General features: G+C 42.7%; 1 protein-coding gene across 2 annotated transcripts in view; it reads left to right on the top strand.

Annotated features, from left to right (window-relative positions):
* Nucleotides 1-12,474, top strand: part of TIAM1 (TIAM Rac1 associated GEF 1) — a 198,924-nt gene extending 186,450 nt beyond the window's left edge. For both annotated transcript variants that reach the window (XM_053564925.1, XM_053564926.1), the window contains 5 exons: nt 845-903; nt 1,439-1,541; nt 3,926-4,013; nt 5,963-6,135; nt 10,035-12,474. In XM_053564925.1, coding sequence (XP_053420900.1) covers nt 845-903; nt 1,439-1,541; nt 3,926-4,013; nt 5,963-6,135; nt 10,035-10,507 — 896 coding nt within the window. In that variant the 3' untranslated portion in view covers nt 10,508-12,474. The remainder of the gene's footprint in view (nt 1-844; nt 904-1,438; nt 1,542-3,925; nt 4,014-5,962; nt 6,136-10,034) is intronic.
* The last annotated feature ends 784 nt before the right edge of the window (nt 12,475-13,258 follow it).

Raw genomic sequence — 13,258 nt, forward strand, 5'->3', positions numbered from 1 at the left:
ATGTATGTGTGCACGTGTGTGCAATATTAGCTTAATTTACATGAATGTAAATCACATTTAGCAGTTGTATTATTATAAAAGATGTTTATATTACTTTTTTTTTTTTTTTGCTGTTTTTGGCTGGGGCTAGGTTTGAACCCACCACCTCTGGCATATGTGTCTGGTGCCCTACCCCTTTGAGACACAGGCACTGCCCTACTATTTATTTGTATTTATTTATTTATTTTTATTATTTTTTTTTTGAAATAGAGTCTTAGTTGGTTGCCCTGAGAGAGTGCCATAGTGTTATCACAGCTCACAACAACCTCCAACTCCTGGTCTCAAGTGATCCCCCTGCCTCAATTATTCTATTTTGAGTAGAGACGGGGTATTAGTTGTGCTCAGGATGATCTCAAACTCTTGAGCTCAAATGATCCTCCTACCTCGGCCTTCCAGAGTGCTATGATTATAGGTGTGAGCCACCTTGCCTGGCCAAGACATTTATATTATTCTTCTAGCTGCTTGCTGAATGATTGGACTTTTGTTGAATATGTGTCAGCTGAAGTTTTAACCTTGATATGGTATCATAGCTAAAGTACTATATTTTACTCAAATATTTTGGGGTAGGGGAGTTCATTTTTATTTATGTAGATTTTCCATGTTTATTTTTAATGTGGAGATTTTCATCTCCATAGGCTTGTGATTTTCACAGATGTGATGAGTGAACGTAAGGTGGGTGGGCATTAGTTAACTGGGATCTCTCAGTCCTTTTCATCACTATGGTGTTTATTACCACAAGTTAACGATGCTAAGAGGAAACCCTACATATTTTACACTTTAATGGTTTTCATTTCTTTTTTTCTAGTCTTCAAAACTGCTGTGGTTCTTGTATATAAAGATGGTTCCAAACAGAAGAAGAAACTTGTAAGACTTCTTATTTCACCCCATCATTTGAAAGTAACTCTTTCTGTCCACTTCTCAGTCATTTCTGCTTAATTTGACAGAAATTTGACATCCCATTGTCAGTAGGAGCCTTTTTATGATTTATTTTGTTTATGTGCTAATAAAGACTCTTGAGGACATCACCCATCCTGCCTGCCTTCAGGCAGGCTCAGGGTTAGAGCATGAAAATGAATTACCTATTGAGCCTGCCATGACCCAGAACCTTCTTGACACTATTTTTTTTTCCCTTTCTCTGTTGCCACGGATCTCCTTTCTCCCCTTTCCTGTGCCTCTCTCTTATCTGCATTTGGTCAGCAAGCTTATTTGCAAACCGGCAGCATATTTATCATGCATCTCACTGCCTGATGGATGAACAAAGAAACATGTGGGGAGGAGGTTTCTTTGGACAAGCCCTGAAGTTAGTGATGAATGGCTGTCGCTAGTTTAGAAAATATAGGGCACCGGTCCAGAGTGGATTAGATTGTTCTTAATGCAGCTGGTTCCTTCCTTTCTACAGGTAGGATCTCACAGGCTTTCAATTTATGAGGACTGGGACCCCTTCCGATTTCGACATATGATCCCTACTGAGGCTCTGCAGGTTCGAGCTTTGGCTACTGCAGGTAAACTTTGAACCATGCCAGCTTCGTATTTCTGATGTTTCTGTGAATTATTTGATTGTATTCACACTTTTGGTCTAACCACCCTATCATTTTTTTCTATGATTAACTCTCCTTTCCCTCAGTCTCCCGTCATCTCTTATTTACCCAGCCATTTATTAGAGAATGAATGAATGAATGGGCTGAGTGAATGTATGAACTGAGTGATTGGATGGGTAAGATCTTCAAAATTTCTCCAAGAAATTCAAGTCATTTTCTTATATATATAAATAACATCACAATGACTAATATCTGTGAAGCAATGAGCCTTGTGCTTCTGGAAAGAATCCTTGAGACCTGTGAGCTGACAAAGCCCATGTAAATCACTCACTTGCCTTTACAACCACAAGACCCCAAAAGACCACCAAAAGCATGAAGAAAGCCATTGAGTATTGTTTCCCCCCCCCCAAAGTATTACAAATGTTTATCTATGGTATTAGTGTGAAGACTTTTGAAATTTCAGTTCTTTTCCTGTGATCCAAAGAGGTAAGTGAATTGTTGGGTAGCAGTGAATATACTTGATAATAGAAGATGATGCTGTAAGCACCTGAGAGGAGATGTGAACTTCAATAAAATATTGACTAAGAAAAGCAATATTTCTGTGAATCAGAGGCTACTCCATCCTGGGCTTAATTTGAAACTTAATTCTAGAGACGAGAAGTCAGCAATGGCTTTCCCAAGCACACCCTGGAAAAAGCATTTGGGGTGTCAAATGGACACTCTTTGGCCACAGCTATTTCCTCTCCTACTTGGACAGCAGGTGCAGCTTTTCAGTGGTGGCCGTGGACACCTCCAGGTGCACAACAAATGTATATTTCCATTTTATGTTTTCAGCATCTGACGTGGACATTAAATTCCTACTGTCTGACTAGTGTTGTTTAGCATCTTATTTTCACCTGTGGTCACCACTGTGAGCAAAAAAAACTGGATCTGAGCCTCTTAAAACCAACTCACCCTAGTCTGATGTCATGGGGAGAAATCTTTGGTAAATGTACAAATATTCTCTCAAACTAGAGGTATCTTCCTTCACAGTGCAGTAGGAAAACTCAAATGCAAAAGGCATGTAGGACAAATACGTTGAAGTTATTATTTGCCTTAGAAGTTTTCTCTTAAGCTTCTAACACAGTGATTTACGCCAATGCCTCCAACTTATGATTTGCAAAATTGATTTACATGTGAATTTCCAGGAACCTATAAATGGTGGGCCCACAACAGCTGCAGTAGCATTTTGAGGTTTGAACACACAATGGTATTGTTGTCTTAAATTTTAGGACTTTAGGTTATGAATTATCCTGTTCCTTTGTGCTAGGTTTATAAATGGGAAAGCTTATTTCTATAGCAAACTACAGACAGGCTTCTTAGCCAAGAATTTTTCCTTCATTGAGCACTAAACACATAAAGACTTGAAATTTTGAAAACAAAGCCATCTTTGTGATGGGACATTCCATTGTCTCCCTCTACTTTCCATTCAAATGAAGTTTAAAATCATCAAGATAAGAACTTATTTTAATTGAGTTGCAAAGACTGGTCAAACCATCTCTCATTATGAAATAGACTCCAGGAGATTTGAGAATCAGAATGTGGAATGCTTAGATTTTTATCTTAGTTCGGGAAAGTTTATAGGCCTTTTTGCAAGTGGATTCCGGTTGGGGAATCATGTAGCCACTGAACGTCTGTGACTAGAGTTCTAAACCACTGGATAAGAATGAGACCTCACGGAGTGCACCTTTAATGTCTGCAGTGAATTATTCTTTTCACAAGTACTTTATTCATGACTTAAAAAGTACTATGGTGTTGTAGGCATTACAGAGCTTAGAAATTAATGTATAGCTATTCCTCACTTTCTTGGCATGCCATTTTGGCTTCATGCAGAGTGGGTGGGGGAAAGAGGAGGTCCACTCGATCTGCAGGACACCAGGCCTGGTCACCTGGGTTGGGGGGCTCTCCGACAGAGAACAGGGGGGTGTCTCATTGTATCACTGGCCTGATGAGGTGTGCATTGGAGTCTTGGGCTCTATTTAGTCCAACTGTTGCCAAAACAACTAATCATTAAAATCCAGTAGTGAGTGAAACAGGCTGCACAGCTGAAAGGGTGTTTCTTTACGATATAATCAACTAAGTGGCCTTTTAGACTCATCTAGAAGATTTTAGCAACTAGAAATTAGCACCCATTAAGCTTTCAGTCACTTTGTCTCTCTCCATGCTGGGATAGCAGTCCAGTATCTTTGGTCCTATGTGGTTCTGCACTATTTAACCTTTATCAAAGCGGGAAAATGCATTTGTAAACAAACATGTAAATAGATCCATTTGAAATATATCTGGATTCATTCTTGTTTTGATTTACCTAGATGCAGAGGCAAATGCCGTGTGTGAAATTGTCCATGTAAAATCGGAGTCTGAAGGGAGGCCGGAGAGGGTCTTCCACCTGTGCTGCAGGTGAGCTGGGCCTATGCAGTGAAGCCATCCAGCCCAGGACTGTCCTCCACCCCCTCTGTCCTCCATGGACCAGCTGTGCTTCCCTAGACACTGTGTGCTTTCTCTTGTACATTTGCAAGGGCTTTCTCTCCACATCTACATTCTGCATTTTGGAACAACATGGTTGTCTAAAACACTGCGTTTTGCTGTTTGGGTATATTTTTCATCCTATAACATCTCTAAGGTACAGCAGATGGGGGAGGCCATGTATGAAGGTATTAACAGGATTCTTGATCATTTCTTGAAATCATCAAGAAATGATTAGGCCTGCGTTGATCACCTATGGCCCTTTGGTGGAAGCTGAGCTTCTGATGTGGGCTTTTACTTATTTCTTCCTGTTTTTCTTCTACCCCATTTTCTTCTCCCCTCCTTTTTCTCCTCTATGAGAATTTGAGGTCTTCCCCCATATGCAGTCAATTCTTTATTTTTTTTCCCCTCTATAAGCATCAACCAATATTTGGCTTCTTGATATATTTGGATTTAAATATGACTCATAGTTACTCATGCATTTATCTAATCATAGGCACACAGTAATTTACCTGATAATTACCCAGTATCTTACACAGTAAGTGGTAGTATGCTATGGTTTGCTCACAAAACCCCCCCAAACAATAGAATCGATATGATTATGATTATTAGTGATATTTTTATAAAATATTTTATATATCTCTAGGATAGAATCAAATATAGAATAGAATCAATAGTATTATGACTATTAATGATATTTTATAATGCCATTGCTAGTGTAGTAAGAAGGTGCATTTACCAAGTATGAACTGTGCTGAGTGCCTCACATTCATTATTGAATTTAGTCAAACCAAGATACTGTTGTTACTCCATTTTACAGATGGTGAGGCAAGGCTCATGCCTATAACCCTAGTACTCTGGGAGGTCAAAGCAGGTGGATTGCTTAAGCTCATGAGTTTGAGACCAGCCTGAGCAAGGGCAAGACTCTGTCTCTAAAAATAGCCAGGTGCTGTGGTGGATACCTGTAGTCCCAGCTACTCAAGAGGCTGAGACAAGAGAATCACTTGAGCCCAAGAGTTTGAGATGACTATGAGCTGTGCCGCCACAGGTACTCTACAAAGGGCGACAAAGTGAGACTGTCTCAATAAACAAACAGACAAATAATGGGTCCACACTCTGGTGGATTTAACTTCAAAACCTAGGCCCTGTCTTGCCACATCACCTTTCTGTGTTGGGTGATGGTGGTCAACAGAGTCAGATTCCCTGACAGCTGTTAGGACTATAAGTGAAATGTTCTAAATAATCCCCATGTGTTTTGAGCTCCATCTTTGCCGTCTATTTAGGCTAACCCAAAGTCCATGGGGGTGATGCTGAGTGAAACTTAGCTGGGAACAAGTATTGAGAGCAAAACAAGAAAAAATAGCTCTTACCTAGGAAACACTTTTCTACCAAGGGAATCAGGATGCAGAAGGATTTTGTAGTTCTTAACAATATAGTCTTAATATTTATTTACACATTGCAACATGTCATAGGAAGAGTTGATATTTAACACGAGGGAGGCTGATGCTAGAGCAGCTAAGGATGTTGGTGTATCAGTCTTTGGGTGCTCTGCAGAGCCATAAGAATCTTAGGGTTCATTTGTCCTCCAAACCTTTTAGAATGATAAGTTCTGCGTTAAGTGCCAAGAGCAGAATCTGGCTACTTCTTGGTACAAAATCCCACTGTCCACCCATTGCTGTTAACCAGCTGCTCTGGCTTCCATGGGCTGCAGGAGATGAATCACAAAGCGAGGAGGGAAAGGAGTTGCAGTCTGCTTTTTATCCCCAGCTGTGAAAACCTCCGTCTCTAACCCTCAGCCCTCCAGGCTGCACCTGGTAACCCCGGACGGACATTCTCTCATGTCTTGAACATGGTTTCCCTAACTTGTGCCGATCTTTTCCTAGCTCCCCAGAGAGCCGGAAGGATTTCCTGAAGGCCATGCATTCCATCCTGCGGGACAAGCACAGAAGACAGCTCCTCAAAACCGAGAGCCTTCCCTCATCCCAACAATATGTCCCTTTTGGAGGAAAAAGATTATGTGCACTGAAGGGGGCCAGGCCAGCCATGAGCAGGGCAGGTACTGTGGGGATTCAGACCTTCAAGATCCCTGTCACCCCAGCTCCGCTGTAGAAACCCAGCAAGTTGACCTCCTTGTTGAGTGGGAGTTGGGTGTGGCCCCATGGGGCTGAAGTAGGAAAATGGTTCTTCCCTGGTGTGAGGTTCCTGGCCCTTGGCTCCTTCCCGGTGGCTTCCTGGGGATCACCCTGTGTCTCCTCCTCTCGCCCTCCCTTCAGGCTCTCCTCCCTGCCCTCCTCCTCTTGGCTGGTGAGCTCCTCTCTCATTCACCGAGCCAGAGAGTGGACACATCCTCTTTCTGAGGAGCTGTCTCAGCCTGCTTGCGGAATGAGAGTCGCGCTGCTTTGCATGACAGCCAGCTTTGTCTAGCAGAAAGCCACGTGTCATGTCTCAGCAAGGTCATAGCCCACCATTCCGAGAACATGGTGGCCTCATAATCTGGCAGCGCAGTAATGCCTTTTCTCAGTCATAAACAGTCCAGGTTTAGTAGACCAGATGACACATGCCATTTTTACCCTCGCCTTGCGCCTGCAAATTTATTTTTAGTGTCAATGTTAATTTGGGGAAGTCTTGAGCTGCTACTGGAAAAGAGGAATCTAGAAATTAAATGGTTCCAGAATAGTGTTATAGGACTTAATCTATCACTTTGGAGCAGGGAGGAAGAAAAATCAGTATTACCACCTGTAAATGGCAATAAAATATAGCTAGGAAGATATTTCACAACACTTAGGTACTTAATGGCATCACAATATTAACATTTTTATTACTCCTTTCTTAAGAAGCAACCTGGAATTTTGCAGGGAGGAGTCCATGAAAAGAGGCTTCCTTTGCGTTTGCCAAAAAGGTTTCTGACCATTTGCCCCCATTACTTTACACCTGTTCTCAGTTGTGTGAAGAGACACTGATAGAACTGTGATCAGTTGAAGGTTTTCATAGACATAACCTACCTAGCTTGACATCGGATATTATATTCTTGAAGCACCTTAAGTTTAACTAACATGGGCGGCGCCTGTGGCTCAGTCGGTAAGGCGCCGGCCCCATATACCGAGGGTGGCGGGTTCAAACCCGGCCCTGGCCAAACTGCAAGCAAAAAATAGCCGGGCGTTGTGGCAGGCGCCTGTAGTCCCAGCTACTCGGGAGGCTGAGGCAAGAGAATCGCTTAAGCCCAGGAGTTGGAGGTTGCTGTGAGCTGTGTGAGGCCACGGCACTCTACCGAGGGCCAGGAAGTGAGACTCTGTCTCCACAAAAAAAAAAAAAAAGTTTAACTAACATGAGGGGGTTAGTCATCATAAATCTATTCTCCAGTCAGTTGACACGTGCTTATTAAAACCTAGTGCAATGAACACCCAGCGCTCTGTTGGGTTTTCCAAAGTATCCTGAGAGTCCTGCATACCTCCCTTTCCAGTTTTTCACAAGGTCCCCACATAAGAACAGTTTATTGATCCTTTATAGCTCACTATGGAGAATTTTATCTTGGAATTGTCTTGCCTCTCTTGCTTGCCAGAGAATGTTTAATATGACTTAGAAATAAGTGTCTGCACCTCAGGGAACCCACCTGTCATTAGCCAAGTTTCCATTGTTAGTCGATGAACCTAAATTCAGATTTGCATATAAGTTGAAATGAAGCACATTTAGTCTGAAGTTTTCCTGATGAGATCCATTTGGCAAGAAAACAAAACCAACCCACAACTTAACTTACACCATTATGAATACCAGGAGAAAACCTTGATGTCATAGCCTGTTGGAGTTGACGGACTGAAAGATTTTTCTGTCTGATGGCTCATTTTTGGCTGACTCCTCATGTTAGAGGATTTAAGAATGTTGCTTGAGTGAGTCAGCACAGCACTAGGTGGTCAGTCTTAACAATGAATGCTAGCAATACTCAAAAGATTGTGTCCCTACCTAGAAGATGGGGAGGGCCCCCATACTGATAGTGGTGTTATCAAGGATGCTCAGGATAACTACTCATGCTTCACTCTGCATTGCCATGAGCACCCATGTAGTTTATTTCTCCCTCTGTTCTGTTTGGATAGGCTACTAAAGCCAAATATCCTACCTCCACACTTAGTCAAAAAGTAGTGTACATCTGCCAGTAACCCAATTACAAAAATTTTCATTTTATTCTACTGTTTTCTTATGGAAATTTCCAGACTTGAGGAACAACTAAAAGAATCATCCCTGTCATCCACAGTCTATAATTGATATTGGTCTATATTTTCATTACCACACATCTTTCCATCTTTCATCCATTAATTCATTTTTGACATATTTCAAAGAAATAGACATTAGGACTTCAGCATGCAAATCATCAGCAAATACTTTCCATAGTTTTGAATCAGGGATAGTTCTACTATCGTGATTGGACAGAGCCAGCCTCCACTTTGGTGGTATGGAGATAAAATTAAACAGGAATTTTTGCTTCTTTTCAATGGTATAGAAGTAGGTTTTCTTTCCTCTTTCTCTCTTCTTTCTTCCTTAACTTTCCTTTTTCTCTTTATTTCCTTTTCTCTTTCTTTTTATTTTTTCTGATTTGACTGAAAATGGTTTTCATTCTCCACCTGGAACCATAGTGGTGCCCATTTGTTCCATGTCCTGTGGTAGCAGAACTCTTGGGATGCTGGTGGACACACAGGGGTCTGAGGACGGCTGGAACAGGAGCCAGTGTGGGCCACTGTTGAGCTCCCCTGCGTCTCTGCAGTTGAAGTCAAGGCTGCATTTGGCAGTAATTGAGAATAGGCATCTTCTAGCAGTGCTGAAGCAATTTAATGGATTTAGGGCTCAGGTTTCAGGAAAACAGCTCCCTGGTGGTGTTTAGGCTCTTCCCCTGCCCTGGAGGGCACTGTTGCATCTCACTTTTTCGTGTCTAATGCAGCAACTACCCCAGGGAAAAGTTGCAGCCCTCTCGTGTGAGCAGTCTCTGTGTATGTGTGGGGTCGTTTGCTCAAGTGGCGTCTTTTGTTTGCTTTTTGATAATTCTGGCTTTCTAGAGGGGAGTAGGTGAGAGAATGATTTGTTTTTCTTAACTTGTATTTTGCTGCTCTTCACTGTAGCCTTTTGCTGATCACCTGCTGGGCGTCGTCTGCTGTCTTTCTCGTTCTGTGCAGGCACTCCTGTGTTGTGGAAGAATGAGGGACACACAGATGTAGTTAGGAGGCGCCAAGGTGCACACTTGCTTAGTCTGTATGGGACAATGTCAGGAAGAGAGCAGGGAGGTGACGGGAGACTCTCTGAAAGCCAATCTTCCCTGGAGGCTCTCTAACAGGGAAGTGGTACCCTTAATCTAACTGCAGATCCTGAGGAGACGTTACATTCCACTTCCCAGAAAGCAACATAACTTAGACCAGAGCTTCTGCCTCCTGATACAATGCTTTGGTTTCTACAGAGACACCAGAACTGTACAGCCACTTCATTCTTCCTAAAGACCTATTCTGGCTAAATGACCTGGGCCAGCCCTGGGGGATCTTCATAGCACTGTGCTGTGGGACATGGTCAGGGTTGAGGACACTAACTTGCCCACTAACCCTCAGATCAGTGGTCTGACTGAGAGCAACAGCGTCTGCATTGACCCGTCTCAGGTGTACGGGCTAGAATAGGAGATCATTTCAGAGGGAATCGCATTTCCTTTTCCTCATAACCTACAACCCTTTCCCACATGCCCCGGCTCTCCCTTGCCCTTTGGTCAGTTGGTATGACATCCTCCAAGTCCAGACGTTTGGATAAGGTAAACTCCCCAGGATGGATGGATGACATGTAGAGGAAGTTACGCCCCAGTGACATCAAGGCCCCAAATGCATACCATTTCAGGGTTTTAAACTTTTCTCCTTTCCTTTGCTTTCTGGATTTTCATCTCACATAAAGCATGTGGGGGTTTTATTTTTATATTTTTGTGTGTGTGTGCAGTGTCTGCCCCAAGCAAGTCCCTTGGGAGGAGGAGGCGGCGGCTGGCTCGGAACAGGTTTACCATTGATTCTGATGCCGTCTCCGCAAGCAGCCCGGAGAAGGAGTCCCAGGAGCCTCCAGGTGGCGGGGACACTGACCGATGGGTAGAGGAGCAGTTTGATCTTGCTCAGTATGAGGAGCAAGATGACATCAAGGAGACAGACATCCTCAGTGACGATGATGAGTTCTGTGAGTCCATGAAGGGCGCCTCTGTGGACTCAGACCTGCAGGAGCGGCTTCAGGCTGCCTCCATCAGTCAGCGAGAAAGAGGCCGGAAAACTCTGGACACTCATGCTTCCCGCATGACCCAGCTCAAAAAGCAGGCTGCCCTGTCGGGAGGCCTCGGTGGAGGTGTGGAGAGCACAAGCGAGGAGGTCATCTGGGTTAGGCGTGAAGACTTTGCCCCCACCAGGAAACTGAACACTGAGATCTGACTGTGTCACTTGCCCCTTAGAGAATATGTGTAGATACTCTCCGCCCGCCCTCCCGTGCCGTCGACGAGAATGTCCCCTTAGGTCGCACTCTTGCACACACGTTTTGGCAGCTGACTTGGTTCTGAAGCCATGTAGCCACCCACCATCATCATTTTTAACAGCAGCATCAGAGAGAATTGCTCACGATCCCAGATAAGCTCAAGTCCTGTCTTCTGTATATTACGAAGGGCTTTAATTTATTCTCAATCAGGGTCTGAAGAATTAAAAGAAAAATTCTAAAGCACTGGAAAACAAATCATCCCCAGGAGTTTAAGTACCACACCACAGATTAATTCAAGGGGTAGATAGTGCACACACAAAAAATGATGACGATCGCTCTGTGTGAAATCACTCTCCTAGCTGGGGAAACTATTTTCAGATACAAAAATCTGTACAGCTTGCAGTGTTCTTACCGTCCTTTTCCTCTTCCATGTCTGAGAATATCTGTATTTTAAGGATGTGTGAGGAGAGGGTGGCGATTCATGTTTTGATGAGCCTTTTTTTTTCTTTTTTCTTGTTTTGGTCTATGGCTGGTCTTACTCTGTGTCAGTGTTCGGAAGCTCTAGTTTTGCAGAGAATTATAAAGATGCCAAACTCTTTGAAAAGAGATCCAAATTTATCACTTGAGAGAAAAAAATTAAAAAAAAAAAAACACACTATTTTTTGTATTTTACCTGAGATGCAGGGGGCACAAATAGAGGAGAATTTTACAGTGTTAGTGTAACCCTGAGTCTAAAAAAATAAAATAAAAAATGAGAATATAACCTTTTAGAGAGTGAGGCATGGTGGTTTTATATTTATATTTGAAAGGCCAATAAGCTCATGCTAAGGATAAAGAATTTTTCCAAGAAGCAGATTTTTTTTTGTTTTAAATGTTTGAATCTAAAAATAAACAAAAAACAAAAAAAATGTTTGAATCTATATTTGAGATGGGAGTTTGGTTGGATTAAACATGACACCCAAGTGAGTGGTTTGTGTGTCTGTTGCACATGGTGGGGGAGGGGAGCCTCCTCATGGGGTTGCCATGGTGATCATGGGTTTTTTTTTTTTTCCATCAAAATTGCATCTTCATCCGTAGACAACCTACCCCCTTCCCTGAAGGTCCATAACCAAACCTCTTCCAAAACATCTCTTGTGTATTAATACTTCCTTCATGCCAACAAAACAGGGTAAACATACTTCAAACCTAACGGTCTAAACAGATATCCAAATAAGAAGAAAAACAAGTTATAGCACTTTCAATTTTCTTTTTTTTTAAAGGTTTATAGCTTTTTCTTTTCCCATTTCTCAATGTCCACTTCCTAAGAAGGGTTTAAATAATATGAAAACTTTCTTTTTGGGGAAAATATCTATTTGGTGTTTGACACATCAGTAGGTACTTTAAAGACCTGAATTTTATAGTAGCTTTAGGAATTATATTTTATAAAAATCAGTTATGACTTTATATTTCCAGACAATAGAGAGTTCAGAACATCATGCTCTGTGCCCTGCTTGCTTAACCTGCTTCCTCACCCCAAATCCCTCCCTCTTCGGGTTTTCAGGGCTTTGAGCTTGATCTTTTGAAAGTTTTATTCTATTAAATTTTTGCTATATCTTCTGGTTTTCTTAAAAAGCTTTAGAATGGTTTCTATACCCTTTGTATCACTGCATTGTTCCATATCTCCGGTCCGACTGTGTCTGGATGGAAAACAGCAGCAGAACAGTCGCATTTCCTAGTCACCGTGCAACGCGTCCATCTGAAAATACTCGGAAGTCTGGTGCTTGGAGAGGTGCCATTGTCTCTTGTACATAATAAGGTCATGACGTGTCTATGTCCAAAGTTCTTATATATTTCTTTTATAAGCTGAAAGAAGGTCTATTTTTATGTTTTTAGGTCTATGAATGGAACGTTGTAAATGCCTGTCAAACAATAAAAATAATGAAACGTGCCTGGACGATCTTATGCCTTTTTGGATGGGAGGATGAGAATGAACTGTTGATAGGATGTTGTCCACAGGAGAAAATTCCTGAGCACAAATGCTTGGTATTAGAGTAACTATTGTGATCATCAGAGGAGAGCTGTCTTGGTAGAACTTGAAGTTTTAACCAAGAAAAAGAAAAGCATTACTAAAGTTGTTCAGCATCTTGGTCTAAAGATTTGGAGACTAGGAAATACCGCAAATACACACGAATTACACATACTGGGCACTGTTTCTTTTCCAGTCTCCTGCCCATCCAGGTGGGAGCAAGATGAGGGGTTCCTGGGGAGGAAATGGGGTCAATTGCAGAGCTCAGACTGGTGAGCGAGTGCGAATCGCTCCACGTTGTGTCGGGGGGTGGGGGAGCTGCTACCTGCGTCTTTACAAAATTGCTATAAAAGGTAAGGTAAACACATACGGTCTGGGGTGCCTTTCTCTTTTTGTCAGATGAGAACTTTAGAAACTTCACTCACGGGCGGCGCCTGTGGCTCAGTCGGTAGGGCGCCGGCCCCATATACCGAGGGTGGCGGGTTCAAACCCAGCCCCGGCCAAACTGCAACCAAAAAATAGCCGGGTGTTGTGGCGGGCGCCTGTGGTCCCAGCTACTCGGGAGGCTGAGGCAAGAGAATCGCTTAAGCCCAGGAGTTGGAGGTTGCTGTGAGCTGTGTGAGGCCACGGCACTCTACCGAGGGCCATAAAGTGAGACTCTGTCTCTACAAAAAAAAAAAAAAAAGAAACTTCACTCAGTCAGGGG

This window comes from Nycticebus coucang, chromosome 16, assembly GCF_027406575.1.
Source record: "Nycticebus coucang isolate mNycCou1 chromosome 16, mNycCou1.pri, whole genome shotgun sequence".
Lineage (NCBI taxonomy): Eukaryota > Metazoa > Chordata > Mammalia > Primates > Lorisidae > Nycticebus > Nycticebus coucang.